Source organism: Stenella coeruleoalba (assembly GCF_951394435.1).
Source record: "Stenella coeruleoalba genome assembly, chromosome: 18".
NCBI lineage: Eukaryota > Metazoa > Chordata > Mammalia > Artiodactyla > Delphinidae > Stenella > Stenella coeruleoalba.
Genome location: NC_137164.1, coordinates 35,209,130 through 35,236,679, shown reverse-complemented (window position 1 = coordinate 35,236,679; position 27,550 = coordinate 35,209,130). Strand labels below are relative to the sequence as shown.

The window sequence follows — 27,550 nt, the reverse complement described above, 5'->3', positions numbered from 1 at the left end:
AATTTTTTGTTTTGATTGCTTTAGTGTCCCATTACCACCAGCACATTGAGATGGAAATTATTAAAACTGAAGACATTTTTCTATTAAATGTGATTTTAACGTGAGTTTTAAATTGGAACATGGAAGATTAGTGTGATCATTCAGGTTGAAGACATAGATAAAGAAAGATAAAACATAAACTAAAATAACCTCTCCAGACAAACCTACAAAAGAAAAAGCAAGCAATAAATTAGCAGTCATAACCAAAATAATAGGAACTGAACTGGTATATTTTCTGTAGTTGATTTAATATTTTTCCTTCTCAGTTATTAGCTCTTTCTGTGTGATTCACCTGAGTGACCAAATTGCCCTCTCTAAAAGTCCGATCTTATTAATTTTCTATTCAATATGAAAAAGATATAAAGTGAATTTATACCTTTATTATTTGAAAGTTGAGCTAAATTCAAATATACCAGGCCAATCATGAATGAGAAATTACTCAAAATAAATATTTCATTATTACATTTAAAATTCCAATTAAAACATCATTACAGTGTGGGATTGTAGAGGTCATATAATGTATTCTCCTGCATCTCTTATACTTCAGCTTAAACTTAAAGGATATTTGTTATATTGTAAAATATATCCATGAGATAATCCAACATCATTGAAACCAATTTGTTTTCAAATAATTTTGTGGTTTGCTACTCAAATATTCTATGCTTCCTTTTCACATTTGTGTTTTTACATATTTTACCTTGTTGCCTGAAATGTATTTTTTCTTCTTCAGTTTGACTGACTATTAATTATGGTTCAGTTTTGACATCATCTCTATTTAGAATCCTTTCCTAACTACCTTTCTGACTTAAAAGAGTTTGATCATAACACTCTTACTTATTTTACTTATAACACTTCTTTTTAATTGTCTTTTAACTTTTTTGGTCTCCCTACTGAGGTGTAGGATCCTTCAGTACAATATCTCATTCATCTTTTTATTCTAACATGAGTATTGTAGTATGTAGTAGTACAATTTTAATGCTCCTTGAATGTTGGAATAATTTAACCAATGAACATTGTCACAAAACTCTTCTTGTATTTAACTAGACTAATTCTGATAGCCTTATATTTAACTTAATACCTCAACTTACTATTGAAAAATTAAGATGATTCCAAAATTATATGAAATAGAGGGAGATATTTTACTAAAACTAGGTGCTAAAAAAGATAGCAAAACAAGCAAAGAAAGATAAAATAGAGGCAAATGTGAGATTACTACAAAAAGTGCATACATGTTTGTTATATTAGACTGCAAATTTAATTCTAGACTTTATAACGTTTAATTCACAGAGGAAAACCTAGTTACATTATCTACAATATTCTTGGGATAAAAACTGACCAATTGCTCAGGAAGAGAAAATTAATACTCTGACTCAAATCAAACAGGTATATTTTTCAAGTTTTCTCAATAAAGAGGAAACTTAGTATTCAGATTCTAGTTTCAAGAATCAGTGTTCTAGAAGATCTTCTATTAGCCTTTAGCATTTATCAAAGTACAGTGTATTAAAGGGAATTCTTGCTACTCAGTCAGCAAATTTTGACACCATTGCCAAATACAATACCACGTAGAAGGATAATCTATGATTCTTGACTATCTAAGAGACAGGATATCCACAAATAACAGAGGAGTTATGTTGAAGATCAGTCACACATTTTGTGATATAAAATTTTACTTTCAGAAATGAGTAATAAAGTAAAAGATTATTACCTAACAAACAAAGCACAGAATCACTGTGATTGGATAGATAATTTTTATTTGTAAGAGAACATCTGCAACTATTAATATAACTTGTATGTATAATACTGAAGGTAGGTCTTCTTTCTTACTCATCTCTTTTTCCTCAGCACAAATGGGATTCTTAGCACTAAAAAGTCTTCAGTAAGTGTTTATTCAAACAGAAACATATTTCATTGGAAAGACACCAGGGGATAGCTAAGCTTAGAATTCAACAAGTGATAGGACCATAGAAGACTAAATGTATAATGAGGATATTTCACTGATACTTAGAGTTCATAAATCACAATATATAGGGTCATATTCTGTTGAGACAAGTCTTAGAATTTGTTGTTTCTTTTCTCTTCCTTCATCTTTCCTTCCTTCTTTTCTCCCTTCCTTTCTTTCTTTTTTGCTGGCATTACTAATGTTTTGTATATGATATTTCCAAGAGGAACTGATAAAATGAAAGTAAAGGAATAAAAGTTCAAAAATATTCTTTAAAACTGTATACACATGTCTATGTCTATACCATATGTGCCTAAGTAATAAGAAAGTTGTCCTTATGACTTTCTGTTTACTCAAATATTAAACTTTCAAATGAAAATGGTAGCTATCTGCTCTAAAAACTTCTTGTTATGTCCTATATCTTGTTCAGAATTTCCCTATTTTTTCAATCAGACATGCAAAAGTATTTAAAATTGTGGGTCTGTGTATATATTTGTGTATGTGAGTATATATTATCAAAAGAGTTAAATATTTTATTTGTATCCCCAACTTACTCCATTATAATTTTTCCTCTCACAATACCTTTTTTTAAATCTGATACATAAAACTGAATGGGCAGTTTTGAATTTTGTCGACTTGTGAATATTGTATAACTTTTAAAGTAACCTAAGCCTTCCTGGTCTTGTGATGAAAGCTATTTTTTTTAAGTAAAAGAGACATAAATAAGACAAACATACTGATATAATTAAAGAAACAGAGGCTAAGTTGAAGCAAGTGTTCCTTCTAAGACAATGAAAGCTGACAGTTTCAAATGAGATTTTCTAGTCTAATGGGTTATATCACAAATAAATGGAAGGTTTTATTTGGCTGATATTTTCTTCAGTCCATTCATTACTTGTTGTTATAAGTATAAGTCCTAAAAGCCAGGGAAAAGACTGATAATAAATGTCACTTTTGGTTCTCTTTCTTCATACATACATTCAAGAATTTTATTAAGTTAAATGCTTGATATTGTTTTGAAAATGTTCCTTAATATTTTAATTTTAACATCATATTTCTCCTGGTTGGTTTATGAACCTCATTTTTTTTGTTTCCCTGGCAGGTGAGCATTTCTGGATGCCTATAAACAGATTTCCCCTGCCACTTCCCACACCATCCTCAGTTCTGACTGCAGTATCCTCAGACTGCTTTAGTAATTTTCCTTTAGTCAAGTATAACAAGCCAGAAGTGGAATTGAACTTCTTAGAAACAAGAAGGAGGACAATCCAGTACCATATAAGGATGGCCCAAATCTTTGCATGTGGGAAACAGTCCTGTGTTTGCTCTTTGCAAAGAGACAATCTAATTACTTATTTTTTCCCATGAGGTCAAGAACTCTGTGAGCGTACAACAGTTTATTCTCTACCTTTCCTGACAGTGAAGGAGACCCTCGAATCCTAACATTAGAATATTAATTTGTCTTAAGACACTCCTTTCTTTTTTCACTCTCAAGTTTGTGAGAATAGATTTTGAGGTTCACATCCTTGCTGAAATCAACAGAACCAAAATGTCTGAAGATGCCCTTCTTTTCTCCCTTCATACTTGAGTAATAGTTTGACTTGACATAAGTTGAAAACCTTTGTCCATCAGTAGCTATCAAAGGACACTATCAAGAAAGTTAAATTAGAACCCATAGAATGGCATAAAGTATTTGCTGATGTTATGTCTGACAGAGGACACATATATAGAATATAAAATGAACAATTACAAATCAACAATAAAATAAAAAATAATCTAAACAAAGACTAGCTAAAATATTTGAATAAAAATTTATCCAAAGATACAAATGGCCAATAAGCACATGAAAAGTTTCTCAAAATTATTCATTAGAGAAATGTCTATAAAACCATGAAACACCACTTCATGTACACTAGAATCATTATAATAAAAGAAGAACGAATAGTAACATGTGTCAAGGATGTGGAAAAATCGGCACCTTCATAATTGCTGAGGAGATGGAAAATGGAGCAGCCATTCTGGAAAAAGCTTGGCAATTCTTCCAAAAGTTAAAGTTGGAGCTACCATATAATTCAACAATTTTACTCATATGTATATATCCAAGAGAACTGAAGATATATATTCACACAAAAAATACATATGTGAATGTTCAGAGCAGTTTTATTCATAATAACCCCAAAGTGAAAACAACCAAAATGTCCTTCTATTGATGATGTATAAATAAAATGTGGCAGGGAGACCTTCAAGATGGCAGAAGAGTAAGACGTGGAGATCAACTTCCTTCCCACAAATACATCAGAACTACATTCACATGTGCAACAACTACTACAGAACACCTCCTGAATGCTGGCAGAAGACCTCAGACTTCCCAAAAGGTAAGAAACTCCCCCACGTATCTGGGTAAGGCAAAAGAAAAAAGAAGAAAACAGAGACAAAAGAATAGGGACGGGACCTGCACCAGTGGGAGGGAGCTGTGAAGGAGGAAAAGTTTCCACACACTAGGAATCCCCTTCACTGGCAGAGACAGGGGGTGGCTGGGGGGAAGCTTTGGAGCCACGGAGCAGAGCACAGCAACAGGGGTGCAGAGGGCAAAGCAGAGAGATCCCTACACAAAGGATCATGCCGACCAGCACTCACCAGCCTGAGAGGCTTGATTGCTCACCTTCCTGGGTGAGTGGGGGCTGGGACCTGAACCTCCAGCTTCGGAGGTCAGATCCCAGGGAGAGGACTGGGGTTGTCTGCGTGAACACAGCCTGAAGGGGGCTAATGTGTCACAGCTGGCTGAGAGGTAGTCTTGGACAAAGTCTGGACCTGCCTAAAAGGCAAGAGACCATTGTTTTGGGTTATGGCACGAGGAGAGGGGATTCAGAACACTGCTTAAACGAGCTCCAGAGACAGGCGCGAGCCATGGCTATCAGTGCAGCCACCAGAGACAGGCACGAGATTCTAAGGCCGCTGCTGCAACCACCAAGAAGCCAGTGTGCAAGTACAGGTCACTATCCACACCTCCCCTCCCGGGAGCCTGTGCAGCCCACCACTGCCAGGGTCCCGTGGCTCAGGGACAACTTCCCCAGGAGAACACACGGAGCCTCAGGCTGCTGCAATGTCACACTGGCCTCTGCCACCGCAGGTTTGCCCCACATCCATACCCCTTCCTCCCCCTGGCCTGAGTGAACAAGGGCCCCTACTCAGCTGCTACTTTAACCCTATCCTGTCTGAGCGAAGAACAGACGCTCTCAGGCGATCTACACAGAGACGCAGGGCCAAATCCAAAGCTGAGCCCCTGTGAGCTGTGAGAACAAAGAAGACAAAGGGAAATCTCTCCCAGCAACCTCAGGAGCACTGGATTAAATCTCCACAAGCAGCTTGATGTACCCTGCATCTGTGGAATATCTGAATAGACAACAAATCATACCAAAATCAAGGCAGTGGACGTTGGGAGCAATGACATACATTTTTTTTCCCCTTCTTCTCTTTTTGTGGGTGTGTATGTGTATGCTTCTCTGTGTTATTTTGTCTGTATAACTTTGCTTTTACCATTTGTCTTAGGGTTCTATCAGTTTTTTTCTTTTTTCTTTTTATTTTTAGTGTACATTTTAGTGCTTGTTATAATTGGTGGACTTGTTTTTTGGTTTAGTTGCTCTCTTCTTTCATTCTTACTTTTTTTTTCTTTGTTTTTTGTTACTTTTTAATTTTTTTTAAAAAATTAATAATTATTTTTATTTTAATAACTTTTATTTTCTTTTTTCTTTCTTTCTTCAGTTTTTCTCCCTTTACTTCTGAGCATTGTGGCTGACAGTCTTGGTGCTCCAGGTGGGTGTCAGGCCTGTGCCTCTGAGGTGGGAGAGCTGAGTTCAGGACATGAGTCCACCAGGGATGTCCCAGGTTCACGTAATATCAAATGGTGAAAGCTCTCCCAGAGATATCCATCTCAACACGAAGACCCCGCTCCACTCAGCGACGAGTAAGCTACAGCACTCGACACCCTATGCCAAACAACTAGCAAGACAGGAACACAACCCCACCCATTAGCAGATGGCTGCCTAAAATCATAATAAGGTCACAGACACCTCAAAACAAACCACCAGACACAGACTTGCCACCAGAAAGACAAGATCCAACGTCATCCACCAGAAAGCAAGCACTGGTCCCCTCCACAAGGAAGCCTACACAGCTCACTGAAAGAACCTTAGACACTCTGGCAGACCCCTAAAACAACAGGAACTGCAAACCTGCAGCCTGCAAAAAGGAGACCATAAACCCAGTAAGTTAAGCAAAATGAGAAGACAGAGAAACACACAGCAGACGAAGCAGCAAGATAAAAACCCAACAGACCAAACAAACAAAGAGGAAATAGGCAGTCTACCTGAAAAAGGATTCAGAGTATGATAATAAAGATGTTACAAAATCTTGGAAATAGAATGGAGAAAATAAAAGAAACCTTTAACAAGGACCGGGAAGAACTAAACAGCAAACAAATAATGATGAACAACACAATAAATGAAATTAAGAATTCTCTAGAGGACTCAATAGCAGAAAAACTGAGGCAGAAGAATGGATAAGTGACCTGTAAGATAAAATAGTAGAAATAACTACTGCAGAGCAGAATAAAGAAAAAAGAATGAAAAGAATTGAGGACCGTCTCAGATACTTCTGGGACATTAAATGCAACAACATTTGAATTATAGGGGTCACAGAAGAGAAAGAGAAAAAGAAAGGGACTGAGAAAATATTTCAAGAGGTTTTAGTTGAAAACTTCCCTAATATGGGAAAGGAAATAATTAGTCAAGATGAGTAAGTGCAGAAGTCCCACACAGGATAAATCCAAGGAGAAACATGCCAAGACACATATTAATGAAACTATCACATATTAAATGCAAAGAAAAAAATATTAAAAGCAGCAAGGAAAAAAACAACAAATAACATACAAGAGAATCCCCATGAGGTTAACAACTGATCTTTCAGCAGAAACTGTGCAAGCCAGATGGGAGTGACAGGACATATTTAAAATGATGATAGGGAAAAACCTACAAGTTTACTCTACCCAGCAAAGATCTCATTCAGATTTGATGGAGAAATTAAAACCTTTACAGACAAGCAAAAGCTAAGAGAATTCAGCACAACTAAACCAGCTTTACAACAAATTCTAAAGGAACTTCTCTAGGCAAGAAACACAAGAAAAGGAAAAGACCTACAATAACAAACCCAAAACAATTAAGAAAACGGTAATAGGAACATACATATCAATAATACCAATTACCTCACATGTAAATGGATTAATGCTCCAACCAAAAGACATGGACTGACTGAATGGGAAAAAAAAACAAGACCCATATATATGCTGTCTACAAGAGACCCACTTCAGACACAGGAACACATAAAGACTGAAAGTGAGGGGATGGAAAATATATTCCAAATGGAAATCAAAAGAAAGCTGGAGTAGCAATTCTCATATCAGAAAAAATAGACTTTAAAATAAAGACTACTACAAGAGACAAAGACGGACACTACATAAAGACAAAGGGATCAATCCAAGAAGAACATATAACAATTGTGAATATTTATATACCCAACATAGGAGCACCTCAATACATAAGGCAAATGCTAACAGCCATAAAAGGGGAAATCAACAGTAACACATTCAGAGTAGGGGATGTTAACACTCCAGTTTCACCAATGGGCAGATCATCCAAAATAAAAATAAATAAGGAAACACAAGCTTTAAATGATACATTAAACAAGATGTACTTAATTGATATTTATAGGACATTCCATCCAAAAACAACAGAATACACTTTCTTCTCAAGGGCTCATGGAACATCCTCCAGGACAGATCATATATTGGGTCACAAATCAAGCCTTGGTAAACTTAAGAAAACTGAAATTTTATCAAGTATTTTTTCCGACCAAAACACTATGAGACTAGATATCAATTATGGGAAAATATTTGTAAAAAATACAAACACATGGAGGCAAAACAATACACTACTTAATAATCAAGAGATCACTGAAGAAATCAAAGAGGAAATCAAAAACTACCTAGAAACAAATGACAATGAAAACATGATGACCCAAAGCCTATGGGATTCATCAAAAACAGTTCTAAGAGGGAAGTTTATAGCAATACAATCCTACCTCAAGAAAGAAGAAACATCTCAAATAAATAACCCAACCTTACACCTAAAAGGATTAGAGAAAAAAGAACAAAAATTTCCCAAACTTAGCAGAAGGAAAGAAATCATAAAGATCAGATCAGAAATAAATGAGAAAAAAAAATGAAGGAAACAATAGCAAAGATCAATAAAACTAAAAGATGGTTCTGTGAGAAGATAAACAAAATTGATAAACCATTAGTCAGACTCATCAAAAAAAAAAGAAGACTCAAATCAACAGATTTAGAACTGAAAAAGGAGAAGTAACAACTGACACTGCAGAAATACAAAGGATCATGAGCGATTACTACAAGCAACTATATGCCGATAAAATGGACAACCTGGAAGAAATGGACACATTCTTAGAAGAGCACAACCCTCCGAGACTGAACCAGGAAGAAATAGAAAATATAAACAGACTGTTCACAAACACTGAAATTGAGACTGTGTTTAAAAATCTTCCAACAATCAAATGCCAAGGACAAGATGGCTTCCCAGGCGAATTCTGTCAAACATTTAGCAAAGAGCTAACACCTATCTTTCTCAAACTCTTCCAAAATTTAGCATAAGAAGAAACACTCCCAAACTCATTCTACGAGGCCACCATCACCCTGATACCAAAACCAGACAAAGATGTCCCAAGGAAAGAAAACTACAGGCCAATATCACTGATGAACATACATGCAAAAATCCTCAACAAAATACTAGCAAACATAATCCAAGAGCACATTAAAAGGATCATACACCATGATCAACTGGAGTTTAACCCAGGAATGCAAGGATCCTTCAATATACTCAAATCAATCAATGTGATACACCATATTAACAAATTGAAAGATAAAAACCATATGATCATCTCAATAGGTGCAGACAAAGTTTTTGACAGAATTAAACACCGATTTATGATAAAAACCCTCCAGAAAGTAGGCATAGAGGGAACTGTCCTCAACATGATAAAGGCCATATATAAGAAACCCACAGCCAAACTCATTCTCAAAGGTGAAAAACTGAAACCATTTCTACTGATATCAGGAACAAGACAAGGTTGCCCACTCTCACCACTATTATTCAACATAGTTTGGAAGTTATAGCCACAGCAATCAGAGGAGAAAAAGAAATAAAAGGAATCCAAATCAGAAAAGAAGTAAAGCTGTCACTGTTTGCAGATGCCATGATACTACACATAGAGATTCCTGAAGATGGTACCAGAAAACTACTTGAGTTAATCAATAAATTTGGTAAAGTAGCAAGATGCAAAATTAATGCACAGAAATCTCTTGCATTCCTATACACTAATAATGAAAAATCTGAAAGAGGAATTAAGAAAACACTCCCATTTACCATTGCAACAAAAAGAATAAAATACCTAGGAACAAACTTACCTAAGGAGACAAAAGACCTGTATGCAGAAAACTATAAGACACTGATGAAAAAATTAAAGATGATACAAAGAGCTGGACAGATATACCATGTTCATGGATTGAAAAAATCAACATTGTGAAAATGACTATACTACTCAAAACTATCTACAGATTCAATGCAAGCCCTGTCAAACTACAAATGGCATTTTTCACAGAACTAGAACAAAAACTTTCAAAATTTGTATGGAATCTCAAAAGACCCCGAATAGCCAAAGCAATCTTGAGAAAGGAAAGTGAAGCTGGAGAAGTCAGGCTCTCTGACTTCAGACTATACTACAAACTACAGTAATCAAGACAGCATGGTACTGGCACATTACAGAAATATAGATCAATGGAACAGGATAGAAAGCCCAGAGTCAAACCCATGCACATATGGTCACCTTATTTTTGATAAAGGAGGCAAGAATAAACAATGGAGAAAAGACAACCTCTTCAATAAGTGATGCTGGGAAAACTGGACAGCTACATGTAAAAAAATGAAATTAGAACACTCTCTAACATCATACACAAAAATAAACTCAAAATGGATAAAAGACCTAAATGTAAGACCAGACACTGTAAAACTCTTAGAGGAAAAAAGAAGCAGAACACTCTACGACATAAATCACAGCAAGATCCTTTTTGACCCACCTCCTAGAGAAATGGAAATAAAAACAAAAATAAACAAATGATATGTAGTGAAAGTTAAAAGCTTTTGCACAGCAAAGGAAACTATAAACAAGATGAAAAGACAACCCTCAGAATGGGAGAAAATATTTGCAAATGAAGCAACTGACAAAGGCTTAATCTCCAAAATATACAAGCAACACATGCAGCTCAATATCAAAAAAACAAACAACCCAATCCAAAAGTGAGCAGAAGACTTAAATAGACATTTCTCCAAAGAAGATATACAGATTGCCAACAAACACATGACAGGATGTTCAACATCATTAATCATTAGAGAAATGAAAATCAAAACTACAATGAGGTATCACCTCACACCAGTCAGAATGGCCATCACCAAAACATCTACAAACAATAAATGCTGGAGAAGGTGTGGAGAAAAGGGAACCCTCTTGCACTGTTGGTGGGAATGTAAATTGATACCACTACTCTGGAGAACAGTATAGAGACCTTAAAAACCTAAAAATAGAACTACCATATAACCCAACAACCCCACTACTGGGCATATACCCTGAGAAAACCATAATTCAAAAAGAGCCATGTACCACAATGTTCATTGCAGCTCTATTTACAATAGCCAGGACATGGAAGTAACCTAAGTGTCCATTGACAGACGAATGGATAAAGAAGATGTGGCACATATAAACAATGGAATATTACTCAGCCATAAAAAGAAATGATATTGAGTTATTTGTAGTGAGGTGGATGGACCTAGAGTCTGTCATACAGAATGAAGTAAATCAGAAAGAGAAAAACAAGTATTGCATGCTAACACATATATATGGTATCTTAAAAAAAAAAAAAAAGGTTCTGAAGAACCTAGGGGCAGGACAGGAATAAATACGCAGATATATATAATGGGCTTGAGGACACAGAGAGGAGGAAGTGTAAACTGGGACAAAGTGAAAGAGTGGCATGGACTTATATATACTACCAAATGTAAAATAGATAACTAGTGGGAAGCAGCTGCATAGTACAGGTAGATCAGCTCGGTGCTTTGTGACTACCTAAAAGGGTGAGATAGGGAAGGTGAGAGGCTGGTGCAAGAGGGAGGAGATATGGAGATATATGTATATATATAGTTGAATTACTTTGTTATAAAGCAGAAATTAACACACCATTTTAAAGCAATTATACTCCAATAAAGATGTTTAAAAAAATGTGGCAAATCCTTACAGTGGAATATTATTCAATCAGAAAAATAATGAAGTACTGATACATGATATGAAAAGGATGAACCTTGAAAAACCTTACGTTATGTGAGAGAAACCATACACAAAAAGCCACAAAATATGATTCTGTTTATATGAAATGTCCAAAATTGGCAATTCCATAGAGACAGAAAATAAATTAATTTTTGCTAAGGGGTGTAGGGAGATGGGGCAATGACAAACGACTACTATTGGTTACAAGGTTGTTTTTCAGGATGATAAAAATGTTTTGGAATTTGATAGTGGTGATGGCTGCACAATTCTGTGAATAGACTCAAAAGTACTCAATTCTATACTTTAACACTTAATTTTATCTCAATTAAAAATTAAACAAACAAAAGTAAAACAACCCCTACCATATATTTATCATACAACATGGAGCATGGCATATAGAAAACCCATAATATACACTAGCTATATAACTGTTTTATCAATTTGTCTTAAAATGACAATTGCAAACAATGGATTGTAGTAATGCCTTTTTTTCAATTTTATACACTATAAAGTGTGGTGGGAAAGAAGACATGATATATAGAATTATGTGTTCCAAAGACATAATGCTAAAATAAAAACTCAGCATATTGAGACAACTGTAGTCTTAATTATCTTCATTCTCTAGATAAATGCATTACTCCCTGATGTCACAGACTTAACATGAATACAATTTTATATGCTATTTTATCCAGCACAAGAAGTGTTCTTCATTTACTGGTTGCTATGAAAAATTTTTGGGCACATATTCACCCTTAGCAACAGAAGAACTCACGTGGCTTTCTCGCATAATCACGTAAAGATTTATTATTATTATTATTTTTTTTTTGCGATATGAGGGCCTCTCACTGTTGTGGCCTCTCCCTTGCGGAGCACAGGCTCTGGATGCACAGGCTCAGCGGCCATGGCTCATGGGCCCAGCCGCTCCACGGCATGTGGGATCTTCCCGGACCAGGGCACGAACCCGTGTCCCCTGCAATGACAGGTGGACTCTCAACCACTGCACCACCAGGGAAGCCCAGGATTTTTTTTTTTTTCAAAGAAATCAAGTTGGGGGAAAGCTATATAGGTCAAAGAAATTATTTTGAGTTTTTATTTTATATTTTAAAATCTTACTTTAGACTCTAGCTCCTTGTCACTTGAATGTATAATATGGGATACATAGACAATATTGCAATCTCACTGCATACCACAAGGTAGGTATTTTTTAACTATGGCAAATAAAAAAGGTACATTCTAGTTTCTGAACAAATAAAAGACTAGTACTGATGGCTGTTGGTTTACACTCAAACCCAATATTGGTTATTACACTGAAGGAAGAGTCATCGTATAGTGATTAGAGAAACAGAGTCAGTTGTTACTTCCTGAGTGAGACAAAAATTCATGGCACTGCCTTGGGAGAATAACTTGGAGGAAATTTTGATTTGTGTTCTTTTTCCTATGCCATATTGTTCTCTTCAAAAGAGCTATTGTATCTTGCATACTGCCAGGCAGTGAATCAGCTGTGTCCATGCAGATCTTGTCATAATTTGTTGATAACAAGACTTTGCTGTCAGTCTGGCTTCAACTAATTGGACCTTGGATTGGCATCCTAGTCAAAGGCAGTTTTCTACGTACTGGGTATTGCTAGCAATCTATGAGGCACTTTGAGCTGAGAATTGTCCCAAGAAATGATGCCCTATGCCATAATTTTACCTATTAATTCAATCAGGTATGACCTTGGGGAGTACTGTAGTAGAGAATTTAAAAAATACTGACCGGAAGCAATAACCATTAGGAAGTAAATCACAGAGGAAGTCAATGGCATGAGATATGGAGAAGAGGTGAGCTATTTGATAATGGAACTGAAGCAGAAGATAAACAAGAGAGGCTTAAGCATGAAAATAGTGGACTATTAGAGTTGGTATTGGGTCACTAAAATTTGTGAGAAATGTTGTATTATATATCAGATGTGTTTGATACTTGGGTCGTATAATTTTCTATACAGCCTTACTTCCACAATGGATTCTTTACCAAATAAGACAGACTAAAAGACAGTATCTAAGATTACCATCTTGCTCAGCACTTGTTCCTAAAGGGTCAGCAGCCTGTGTGATAGGATTTGAGGCACACCATAACCTTATATACTTTAAACATCTAAAATTATACCACTTAAGGTGTATTTTTAGTGAAATGTTTTCAAGTATGTTCTCTTGATATACAAATATCCTACGTAATTGGACTTTAGAATTCCTTAATAGAAAGGAACTGAATTGTCTAAAAAAGGAAGAAAGACATTAAATTCCAAAAATTCCAATCCAGTGTGTTTATTCTCTATATTTCCCCCAAATAGGAACATAAGTAGTTAGATAGCTTGCTAATAAAAGCAATACATAGAGCTTTTACATGGACACAAAAGCCAAAATTCTTCAATATATTTAAAAAAATATATAAGAAAACTTTTATATAATATTACCTGGGAAAAATGATTTGCTGTTCATATTTTCCATATTATAATTGGGGACTATATGATTTAAAGTATTTATACAATTTTTATTTAAAACACAAACTTTTAGAGCTTGAAAAAGTTCCCAAATATTTATTACTATTCCTTAATTTTGCTAATGAGCAAACTGAAGAAAGAGGAGGTAAACCAGAAGAACAAAAAGGTAAGTTGCTTTAGTTCAGAGCTATTTTATTTATTTTCATTTAAAAAGTTTTCTTAGATGATGGCAGCCAAGAATAAGAAATGCAGTGCTGAAGACCTCAAAGTTGAAGTATCAATATTTGTTTTTGAAATGCTCTATGATTTTGCTTACCTATGAATGTCTAAATCAGTACATTTGTAATTAAACTTCAATATCTTTCTAATGTGTATTTCTACATATATGAAAGGTACTTGGTCAACTATCTGGCCTATTTCAGGTCTTCAAAGAAACTAATTAGCACTTCTTACAATCCATATAATAAGAAGTACAAATTCAGGAACTATCTTTATTAAATTGCTCTTTTTTTCAAATATTTGTATAGGACTTTACAAGTGATTTCATATTCATTATCATCATCAGGAAATGGTGGCAAATCAGGAAACAGAGGCTCATAGTTTAACTGCTGGGCCCAATCATGACAATATCAAATGGTAGATTCAAAACTCACACCCAGAACTTCTGAATCCAAATATAGTTCTCCCCATCTCCAAGTTACTCCATAATAGAGATCGATTAAATCCTATCATATTGACCCCTGGTGCCTATTGATGTGTCACTCTTTTTCTAAACCTGTGTTGCCCGCTCTCCATGGACCTTTCAAGGTGGAATCAATTAAGTGCAAAGATATAGCTAGATTTGTCTGTCCAGTAATGTGGGAGCGAGCCACCTTAATTAAGTTTTCCTCAATTCACATTAACTGTTTCTTCCTCTAGGCTGCATTACTCTGGTCTCTCCATGATAGTTCTGCATTGTTCTTCATACCAAATGAATTTTACATGTTGTATGAATATCAGACTGTGAAAACTTTGAGAATAACTTGATATCTACTCATCTTGGTATATTTAACATCACTCTCAACAGTTTATTGCATATTGGTCAACACAGGAAAATATCAAGAATTAAAAATATATATATGCTCCAAATAAGCCCACAATTTACCTAAAGTTAATGATAATTGATGACAGTAATACTATATTTTAGCATACACTTTTACTATCAATAAAATATTTTCTAAAAATAATATCAATAAAGTAAGAATCTTACCTAGACCATGCCTATGTGTTGACATTGGTGGTAAGACAGTCCAAGTCTTGGTTTTGGGGTTGTAACATTCAACACTGTTCAGTGTCTTTAAACCATCTCGACCTCCAATTACAAAGAGTTTGTCATCAATAACAGCCACACCAAACTGCAGTCTCCTGCCGTTCATCATGCCTGCCTGGATCCACAAATTTGTTCTGAGGTCATATTTCTCTATGGTTGTAGCTCCTGATAAAACATAAAATCACATAGTCACCATTTACTACTAATCCAACAAAGAATCTTCCCAAGACACTGTACAAACTAGGATGCGAAAACATTCTTGTCATGTTCATTTTTCTTGAAGAAAAAAAAAATGGCAGAAAAAAGAAGTAATGTAAGTACTTTATTTTCTCTTCTTGGCAGACACTAATGATTAAAGTAGACACATATGTTCAGCTTGTTTGAATTACATAATGGTCTCATGCTAAACTATTGATTCAATAGAATCATTGTTGGGCATGACACAGTTCTGTGAGTAGATTTTACAACTTCCCTTTATCACTGTTTGCTATGAAAAATGCAACATAATCCTAGCTTGAAAAGACATTTATTAAAGCCCTTTTAAATAGCTAAGCTATGTATGTTATCTGTATAATTTCTTAAAGTGAAGAGAAGTTAATAAATTCTTTACCAAATTTCTCTTTAAATTTGTCTTATGCCTTAAATAGCAGAAGGGTTTAAAAGTCAATTTTAAGATATGTAAACAAATGTCAGCTGTGCTTTTTTTTAAACCTTATTTTTAAAAAATGCATTCGGGGAATAACAATAGAATTTAGAGACATAAAATGATCTTCTGTCCTTATCAACTCTTAGAATCTCTAAACAAAATAGCTTATCTTTCCTAAAAGCTTTTTATGTATAAATTTGAGAAATGTAGTAAATCTGACTAATAAAATAGAAATCGAAAGAATAAGCTAAATTGCTGATGAGGTGTGTTTTAAGGGATTCAGTTAAACATTTCACATTAAAAACATTTACCTTGAACTAGTTCACAACTGTTTATATGATAAAATATAAACCAGCAAACACTGATCTTGCTTCAGTGTTTGATCTTAATGTTTACACTCACATTCAGTTATGTTTCATTTTCAGTGATTAAATATCCCTACATTTACAAGTCAACATTCTTGGGTACTTTCACTTATGCACTAAAGATCATTTTACTTGTAATGTATTACAAGTTTGCAAACTAGGGAAGACATTCCTCAGGGGACTCATTTACTTTGTAGAACATAACCAGCAATGAACTAAATAAATATAAACAACTTGGCAGGAAAAGTTTTGCTAATTGAAGTAAAATGGTATAATTTATGCTCAATTTTTATTCAAAAGTGACAAAGCTGTACTAATATAAATGCTGAGTTAGAATGAATTAAATCTGTTTTTTTGAAGTTATTAAATATATGAGCTAATTTTCATACAACTAAACATTAAGTATTATAAGACTATTATTATTTTTAGAGTAAAAATAAACTGGAATATTCATAAAAGTCATTTGATACTGTTTAGTAACATAAGATAAATTATTTAAACAAAAGTGCTTCTTTTATGCTTAAATGTATTTATTATGTTTTATTGATATGTTAAATGTTTTATTCAAATATGTACAAATTGAAATTCCAAGGTGAACTAAAGTGTTAAATAATTTCAAAGTCATGTGAATTCTCAAAGCTTGATAGCATTGGGATTCCATGAATGCCTAACTAAAAATTAAGAGTTGTATGCAAATACCTCTCTCTTATGACTAACTCTTGACAAATCATGGCAGAAGAAATAGGGTAACCTAATACTAATTAACACAATCCCAAGAGGCACGTATTTGCAGGTCTGGAATTAAATGTCTTCCACTACTTTCTTCTCCAAAACCTTGGTCAAATTCTTTGCATGGTGTTTAAGGTACATTCATCCTTCTCAGAGAAAATCATTGAGAATGTGTGAGGTTAAGGGCCTCTGAACAATAAAAGGTGTTGGTATTCAAAGGAGAAAGTGAGGACTTGATTTGAGTTTCAAAGTTTCATTGAAACAAGCTAGATGTGTTTTCAACCTCAACACATGGCAGGATTTTTTACTTTTACAGTGTTTTTCCTCTAGCTGCAGTTTTCAGAGGTGAACTATACATTTTATCCTAAAGTTGCTACATCAGAAATAGGAGTGCATTCCTGCTTTCCTTTTTTTTTTTTTTTTTTTTAATTTAGAAGCTGTGTTAATTTACTATGGCTGCTGAGAAAAATTATCTCAAATTTAGCAGTTTAACAAACATGCATTTATTATCTTACAGTTCTGGAGGTCAGAAGTTCAAATTACGTTTTGTGCTAAAATCAGGGTGTTGGCAGGGCTTTCTTTTCTTTCAGGAGGCTCTAGAGAAGATCTATTTTCACTCCAGTCTTCAATTTTGCTTAGTCAAAAAAAGTTTCATAATACAAAACAAAGATTTCTTGATTTGTAGAGCTTACTTATACTAATCAATAAGTTGATTATTTTCTTATTCAGACTGTAATATAAATGTTTTGTCTAGTTTTTAATGATCACAAACTTAAAAATATGCTTGCTCTTTTTCTAATGCAAGTTATTAGTGATAATATTCTTTAAGGTATTTTCTCACCAGCATACTTCATTAGTTGACTGTATAAACTTCCCAACTGTATTATACTTTTAAAAATGTATCAGTTTGTTTGTGAGTTCTGTTGTTTTCTTTTGCTTATAAGAGTGTATGTATCCCCTTGGTGGTTTCCTGAGTTAGAGGAAGGACAAAGCCATTCTCTCTGAGCAATGTTACTCTGAGCTGTTCCTTAAAGTAAAGGCAATATTTGTCATCACAAAAATTAAAAACAGAATATGAACAAGAGTGGGCTACTGTGCTGGTAAGTAATACAGTTGAAAGAAATAAATAAGGAAAGTTTATTTTAAGACATAGTTACTCTCGGGTTCATGAAACCATCTCTAGTTATCTCAAATGCCTGCAAAGCAGAGGCACAACTCTAAAATGTGTGACTGCAGGCACAATAGTATCCAGATTGCTTTCATAAACTCTCTGTCAATAATCTGAATGACCTTGGAAGATGGCCTCCAGCTGCAGATGAGAACACAGCCTCGCCAACCCCTTGTTTTCAGCCTTTTGAAATCTTGAGCAGAGAATCCAGATGTGCTTTCCTGGACTTCTGACTTACTGTGCGCTAAAAGATGGCACTTGTTTTAAAAAGGTCTTTATGGCAATGTGTTATAGCAGAAATAGAGTTTACTTTAATTTGCATTTTAAAAATTTATAAAGTATCTGTTTTCCAAGTTCAATAACATAACTAGAAAGTATTGATACAATATGACTACAAAAATGATTTCCTCATGACAAAACAAATAGCAGGCTCCTTTCTCAAAATATAAAATGGAGAATAAGTGCTCAAGATGTTATTCAAGTGTGGTTCTGGGTCTCTTTGGAGTTGTTCATTCATAGAGCCAAATGTGATTATTTGGAGAAGAAAAATAGGAATTAATACTTGCACATTCTATTTTGGCATTACAGACAGCAGGACTTATTCCATATCTATAATTCAAATAATTAACAATCTTACTTATCTTGAACACAACACAGAATAAAATGATAGGAGTTTTCTGAACAGACACAACAGATGCCACAAAAATATCCAGTAAAGAAGGTAAAACTCTTATTCAACTTAACAGAAAGGACCTCAGGTATTCTCACAGAGCCTTTTTACTATAATTTTAACACAATGTTAATAAGCTTAGTTACTTGATTTTCAAGACTTTTTACAAACCTACAAGTCAAAATGATCTGGGGGAGTTGAAAGTAGCAATAGCTGATAGTGGAGGAATAACCAGAAAAAAGAAATATTGTTTTAACTCAAATAGAACAATCATTTATAGCTGTTAAAAAAAAAACAAATTATATAATGACTAAAGAACATTTTGGCCCAATAATAATGGTGATCCTGGTGCCATCAAATCATTTGGAAAAAGTTAAATTAGTCAGATGTATTCTTTTTAAAAAACAGTAAATATTGAGAAGGATTCTGAAAATTTTTTAAAGCAAAAGATATGTTTCATGATACTTAACATAAGACATCAAGCTTTAAAGAAGGTATTATTATAAAAATTACTTATTTCTTGAATTTTTCATAGAATAAAATTTTCATTGTCTTTCATGTATCTGCATACTTATGAAAAATATAACTTCGAGATAACATTCTTACACTTATATAAAAAAGTATTATTGCAGAGAAAATATTTTTCAAGCACAAATAAAAGTCTTTACTTTTTAGATAATTCGTTATATTTTATTAGGATGGCATTGTAGCATTTCATAATCATCAAAATACTTTCATGTGCACCAAATAAACAACCAATGAAATTCTACATCCCCCCAGTATAAATATTTGTACAATGATAATAAACTGATAAATAGCTATGTACAGACACTCCCAGACTTTCAATGGTTTGACTTATGAATTCTCTGACTTATGATGGTGTGGAAGTGATATGTATTTGATCGAAATTGTAAGTCGAATTTCGAATTTTAATCTTTTCCCGGGCCAGCAATATGCAGTACAATACTCTCTTGTGAAGGTGGGCAGGACAGTGAGCCGCAGCTTCCAGTCAGCCATGTGATCACGAGAGTAAACAACTGATAACTCTTACAGCCATTCTGTTTTTCACTTTCAGACAGTATTCAAAAAACTACATAAGATTTCCAACACTATACTATAAAATAGGCTTTGTGTTAGATGATTCTGCCCAACTGTAGGCTAATGTAAGTGTTCTGAGAATGTTTACGGTGGGCTTGGCTAAGCTCTGATGTTCTGTAAGTTAGGTGTATTAAATGAATTTTCAACTTACTATACTTTAAACTTGCAATGGGGTTATCAACATGTAATCCCGTTGTAAGCTGAAGATTTGTATAGAGACATAAATGTATATATATCATTAAGCTTAATGCTAGATTTTGAAGTATGTATATACATCTCAAAACCCAAGCATTTTGTTTAGTTTATACTAATTTCACTAAAATCAAGAAATAAAAAAGGATGCCAACTTCTTGGCTCATAACCAAGGGAAACAAAAGTATGGAATATCATTTTAATTATTTGTATTTCATGTAACAGTCCACCTTAATAATTAAAAATTATTATCTTTAAAATCTTAGAAAAAAATTAAAATTTCTGGAAGTTGGCAAATAAGTAAAATACAAAAATCCATGCAATTTTTAAAAATGAAAATAACCAGATTGTGTACAGAACAGAAGAACCTATTTAAATAGCACCACTAAAAGTAAATTATTTAAAAATAAAATCAGCAAAATAGGTTACAAATAGATAAAGAAAAAAAGTAAAACTCTGTTGAATAATATGTTTGAATGAATACAAAGAATCATACTAATTTTGAATGAGATGGTTTGTTATTGTGCGAATGATAATTATTATCTTATAATCACAATTTATATAATAATATTTGTACAAGGTATTTATAAAATTATACTCGTGTTTCTCTGGAAATTTGAAAGTCAAATATTAGGATATACATTTTTAAAAGCCAGACAATCTCCAATACAAAGGAATCTTGAGGAAATAATGGCCTACCAGATATTAAAAAGTATTCTGTAACTAGAGATTTTAAAAAGATGGCTTTATTATGAATGAAAATGGCTATATTAATAAATATGAAAAGAAAGCCAGAAATAACTCTAATATGTGAGTGTAATATAGTAAAAATGGCTGTTCAAATCAGTGAAAAAACATTTTATTATTCAAATAAATAGTGTTAAGATAACCAGTTGTCCTCTGGAGAAAAATAAATAACTTAGAGTCCTGCCTTACTCGTTACACCAGAATGAGGTTTAGATGAGACAGGGCTAGAGCACAGCACACAGTGCCACAGAAATAGCATATGTGTGGTTCTTTTCTCAGGGCTCCACATGCATTAACAGGGACGGGAATTTTAAGTAACCTGCCTTCGGTCACACTCTACTACAACCTTAAACATCCTAGAAGATGAAAACGTAGTTGATGAACTTTCACTTCTAGGTGGGCCTAGGATCAAAAGTCCATGAGGGAAAGCATGAGACCCAGAAATTTTAAAGTATATATATATATATGATCACTAACCACCTCAATATAAAATATAGTTACATCAAAAATAAACCAATTTAAAAAACCCAAAGACTGAGAACATTAACAACAAAACTGTTTTATAAATATAACAAGGAGTGAATTTCCTTGATATGTAAAAAGCTTGTATAAATCAAGAAGTAAATTAGAAACATTAAAATAGGAATACACTAATGAAATTAGCAGGTAATTAATAGAAAATCAATATGAATACCATGTAAATGTTGAAAGATTTACTTAAGCTTTCCTAAAATTAAATAATAATTTTATTAAATAATCTTAATAATTTATTAATAATCTTAATAATCATTAAATTTACAAAAAATTTAGAAAATGTATAATTTTGATATTCACATCAAAACCAACTGGTTGATATTAAATCAATGCAACTATTATGGGAGGTGTGGAGTGTGTGCGTGTGTGTGTAATAAAATACATGGAGCATTTAGGAAATGGAGGAAGTTGAATTTTTGATTTGTAACTTCCTATTTTAAAGAGTTTGCCATAAATACATCTTAGTTCTGTTATTAAAATACTAATTCATTATTTTTAAAAGCAGTTTTTGGTGTTGCTAAAGATGTCATAGGAAAGAGACTTTAAAAAAGTAACTCAAAGCTTGTAGTTATTATTTCTATCATTATTACTAAGCCACCTTTTTTACAGTAAAAAGCTCATGTATTAAAATAACTTTATAGCAAAAGAACACATATTAAAACATTATTACAAGTATACTTTATTTTTTCATTTTCTTAATAACTGTTCACTGAACATAAACTCATACTACTTGAAATTTTCCAATTATTTATTTTTATAACTAACATTAGCATAAATTAAACCAAGCCCTTGTTATTTATATTATTATTAAAATACTCTTTTAAGATACTTCTTAAAAACCTTTTGAAAAGTTTAAAAACTTTTCAAAACACTTTCCATATAATATTTATTAGAATTTTTCTACCCTTTTTGAATGAAAGAAAATGTCAGCACTTGTGAATGAAAGGAAAAATGACTATTATGACAACTGAGTTCTAGTTGTAGTATTACTGAGTGTATGACACAAACAAAAGTCACTCAAATGCCTTTTCATCAGTATAGTAAAAAAACATGAGCGCTCATTGATCTCCACCTAAACTATAAACTCTTGGAAAGTACATTTTTGTCTTTTTCATAAATGAGCACCCACCCTTACAAAGATATATTAATTGAAGGCTCTCTATGACCTACTAATGTTTATTAAAATTGAGGGTTTATATTAGTACCACATTAGGTGAAAATGCAGTGACTTCTACTTATGTCTAAATATTTCGTTTGTTTTTGCGGTACTCGGGCCTCTCACTGTTGTGGCCTCTCCTGCTGCGGAGCACAGGCTCGGGACACGCAGGCTCAGCGGCCATGGCTCACGTGCCCAGCCGTTCCGCGGCATGTGGGATCTTCCCGGACCGGGGCACGAACCCGTGTCCCCTGCATCGGGAGGCGGACTCTCAACCACTGGACCACCAGGGAAGCCCATGTCTAAATCTTTTACTTCTCCTTCTCTGTGAGTTTCTATCATGGAAGTAATCTGAGGTAGCCCTACGAACTCTCTCTTTCTTTGACAGAGAAAAACCACGCATTGGAGGATTAAGATCTAGTACTTATGAAACATGCATAAACACACACAGGCTTTTTTCCCTGTGGGTTTGTAAAAGGAGACTTGATTTAGAAAAAGAATGTACTTATGTATTGAACATTCACTGGGAGATTGATCAAAAAGAATGTACTCACTAAAAAGAATTTATAATTATGACGGCATTTTATCATAATACACTAATTTATTACTCAATCCGCATTCATTGAAAGATGTACACAAGGTACAGTTAAGTGGTGCAAATCCTCTGACCACTAAAAGGCAAAATAAAGTTTTTACTAGACTAAATTTTGAAGAATTTAACTTATAATTTTAACCCTGATCCATCCTCAGAAGAGACACTGGAAATGGTTACAGCCAAGATAGTCACTAAGCTTTGTGTCTTTCTAGTGAAGATGAGCCCATGAAAGAAAACTTCACTGACAAGCGATTCAATTTTTAACTGAGAGAACCTTCCTTCACTCTTTATTACAGAACATAGCTTCTAGGAGCTGAAAGTCCTTTGTCTGCAGACTCATTGAGAACAATGTAAACAACCAGAATTTAATTTAACACATGAGCATCTTTCCTGATTCTAAAGACTGTCAAGGAAGCAGTTACCTTGACTTTACTTTGTTCTTCCCCTGAGACCCTTGGGGAAGAAGTATGGTTCTTCCCTAAAATATCTCTTAGCAGCCTGATAAGTCAACACCTATTCCAGAAGAAAACTCTTTGTGTCTGTAAAACAAACTGGGTTTAGGCTGACATGACGTTATTCGTAATTTTGAGTTGTTTCTACAGCTTGGTGCAAACTGATGACCTTGAAATGGTAATCTCCAATGATATATTTCAAGTTCAATGAAAATGTACTGAAGTGGAACTAAAGTGACTGAATGGAGTTACTGAGGCAAACATTAAATAGTAGTCCTCAAAAGGGCAAATATGAAAGAATAAGTTTTCTTTTATTATATTGCTCTTCTTCAGAAAAAGTCATACAGTATTTTAAAGTTATTTCCCCCACCTAACTGCAAATGCTTAGATTTCTCTGGCACAGTATTGTAAGTGAATCATTTTATTAAAGCCATATGATGATCACTATTGAGCTAAATGCTTTAGAAATTATCCAGTTGTAGAACTGCAGTATGAAAAGCTGTTTTTTAAAAGTTCTTGATAGTGCAGTTTGTTCAGTTCAAGCCAAGGAGTAAAAATCAGGTCAAGATCGTTAATTCCACCTATCTATTTCAATTTCCATTTTTGCCTTTCAACAGTACAGGCAATGATGGAAAGTGTGATGAGAAAAATTCAGGATAAAATGATCTGGCCAAGTCCTTTGAATAGAAAGAGAGAAATATCAGTTCATCCCTACAGTTAGATAATTTTAAAATTTTACATTTATGAAAATCCAAGGTACCCATTAAATAGTCAAACATCATAATATGCTCAATAATATGCTCAATAATAAAATGATTCAATAAAATAATTTCAAGGAAATTTTTACTTCATAGTTAAGAATTAATGCTTTCTCTCCTTTTACATTTTTTTTTCACCAAGATTCCTGTTATTGTTAGCTATATTAAAATTTGCTTTGAGTTCACATGAAAGATGTAGAGCTGTCTGATCAGACACCTGGTTGTTAATGAAAATCAGTAACTGACATGTGGCTGCAAGAAGGCCATTAACAAGGAGGCAATGCAAACATGTAGAATAAAGGATGGTTTTAATTCTTTCTCCTGTCCATTCAGTCAATCACAATCTAAGGGAAGAGTCACTGCTATTGTTGTCTTGACATGCCATCAGCATGTTTGACATATATCTTTAACTAGGCTCCAATTGGTGTTCACAGTTAGCACGCATAAGGTAAACAGAACGATGTAATGATACAGTTTTCTTATTTTTTTTCTCTTTTACCTCTAAAATATATCAATTTGAAAGATTCTCACCTTTTAACTCTTTGTTGACTCTTTCTTTGGAACTAAATAGTCTCTTATAAATGCCTTAGTCTAAGCTTGAGGGACCCCTGCTTGCCTGCTGCCATGCTGGATGCAGGACAGCACAGTGGGACAGCCTTGTGTCAAGAAGAGATCAGTACCTCTCAGAATCTTGATTCCCCTTTAACCAAAGCAAAGGAGGGCTTCTTATTCATACACTTGTGCCTGTCAGTCTTCTACCCTAACATTCTAGTCCTCTTTCTCTGCAGTATGATTGTACAATATCTCCTCAAATATAGACGGTCCTAGCTTTGCATGGTTCTGGTGTGAATAAATTTCATTTACCATGGCTTAGTTAAATAAAACAGCCCCTCCCAATTTTAGTTACCACAACATATTAACTGTGAATCACTGCATACAATACAAACTTTGCTACTAGCTCTTCAGTCCACAAATCACTACTTAAACAACAGATGTGCCTCATGATCAGTAACGAATCACCTCACTTTTTCCAAAGTCTGCAGGTGATTGGTCATTGCACTTCTGTTGCTGAGTTCATGCACAGACCCTGGTGTTGCTTTTTTGTCTCCTATGATAAACTCACTGTCATTTAAAAATAAAAAAAGATAATTGAAGAAAGTATTTGCCAACAAAGAAGTTAAGTGGATCATATAAAGAAAAAGGTGAGAACACTGAAAGTGATATTACAGTAGATACACATACTTCCATACCCAGTTGGTTGAGGATGGCTCCTGGAGCTTTGTTTGCACAGTTGGGCTTCCTGTGTAAGGGTCATGCAGTCTGAGCTTGCTCCCAGCACCTCAAAGAATGCTCCTAAGAGGATAAACAGGTAGACCAGAAGGCTGCTTATGGTGGGACATTGTAAACATGTACAGAAACTGTCCACTCCAGCTGCCAATAAATTAGAGTTGGGTCAAGGGAATATACATTTGGCACCACAAGTTTCCTAGAAATATGATATGGAGATTTATTTTCTGCAGTAACAGAGGTTGGAAATTTTTTTTTTCCATGAAGGGCCAGATAGTAAAAAACAGAGCCTTTGTGGGTTTCCTTATGGGTCTCTTTGTTGCAACCATATGGGCATTATAGAGTGAAAGCAACTGTAGACAATAGGCAAACAAATGAGTGAGTCACAATTAAATTTTATGGTCATTGAAATTTGAATTTCACAAAATGCTAATATTCACTAAATTCACCATGAAGTATTATTCTTTGTTTGATTATTTTCAACTCTTATAATGTATAAACCAAAGCCATACAGAACAACCAGTGGGTTAGCTTTGGCTTTTAGTCCATTGTTTGCCAGTCCTTACTCTTAAAGTACCAATAAAATATAAATATTTGGAGAAAAAGACACCCAACAAATGTTTATTGGTCATAATAAATCAAAGAACTCTTCCTTTTAGAAAAACATTTATTAAATTTTCATATAGCAATTTGTATATAAGATTTAACTAATCAGAGTGGCCTTTCTCAGCCAACCTTCATAAAAACAGCAGCACTGTTCCCTTATCCTGTTCTTCCCATCCCCTTTTTTTTACTTTTAGTTATATTTCTTGATAACTAGTCATTGCATAAACTAAACTAACTTGTATATTTGTTCTTAATCTGCTGAATATAATTTAAACTGCAACAGACCAGGGACTTTTGCTGTTTGGTTTACCAGCACTGAGAACAGTGACTGGAGATTAGTAGGTGTTCAGTGAATATTTGTAGCAGAATTAGATAATCCAAAAAGGATGAATTAATAACCTGGGAACCCAAGACATGCTGGGGAACTGGAAGTAGAATGGATACAATTGTAACCCAATTTCATAATTAGTACTTTCCAATTTGGGGGGCAGAGATTTAAAAAATCAACAAAATCTTATTTTCCTAATTTTGGGAAAAAAAGTAATATTAACAGAACAATCAGAAAGTCATATTTTCTGTTCAACACGTGAGTACCTATAAAAATTAGTTTAATTTAATAGAATTATAATTAGACTGCTAAACATATGAAACCATTATTATTCATGCCCATGCTTCAAAGGTAGACCTAGGCAATGGTCACCCTTACAGATTCCTGTAAAGAAACCACTTAAAAGGAAATTGTAATTATGTACAACAAAAAATACCTCTGACTAGAATGTAATGACAATAGATCAAGTAAAGATTAAGAATAGTATAATATGTGAACATAATTTATTTATATAATTGGTATAAAACATATGTATTTGATTATAGTAAAGAATAATAGCTGTTTTAAAATTCTTTTAATCTGATAAATATTAAATTGATACTGACATTGAAATTTTGATATATATAAAATGTAGACAACAATGGCTAATATATAGGGTTAAAATATATATGTGCAAATCAGATGTGCAAAAGCATAACTATATTTTTTATAGGTATACACATGTTGTTCATTAACTTCCTTTCAAAAGGAACTAAAAGTCTAAAAGTCAAAAGCTTACTAATGAGACCTTTCTTGGCTGGATTTGTTCTGTGAACTGTAAAAGTCTTAATCCTGAAAACTAGAGTTTTAAATGTGAAAAAATTTGCCAGCACTGAATAATATGTAACATTTCAAAAGATTACCTCCACCATTATTTATTGAGTCAGCATTCAGTTAAGTTTTTTACATGTGTCCTTGTCTTGATATTTGTCATGGTATCTCAAAGAGGTATGTGATATTATTGTCATTATAT

General features: G+C 33.8%; 1 protein-coding gene across 2 annotated transcripts in view; it reads right to left on the bottom strand.

Annotated features, from left to right (window-relative positions):
* KLHL1 (kelch like family member 1) overlaps nucleotides 1-27,550 on the bottom strand; it is a gene marked incomplete at its 3' end in the record, with an annotated part of 374,754 nt that overhangs the window by 53,692 nt on the left and 293,512 nt on the right. For both annotated transcript variants that reach the window (XM_079903211.1, XM_079903212.1), the window contains one exon: nucleotides 15,148-15,372. In XM_079903211.1, the coding sequence (XP_079759337.1) occupies nucleotides 15,148-15,372 (225 nt within the window). The remainder of the gene's footprint in view (nucleotides 1-15,147; nucleotides 15,373-27,550) is intronic.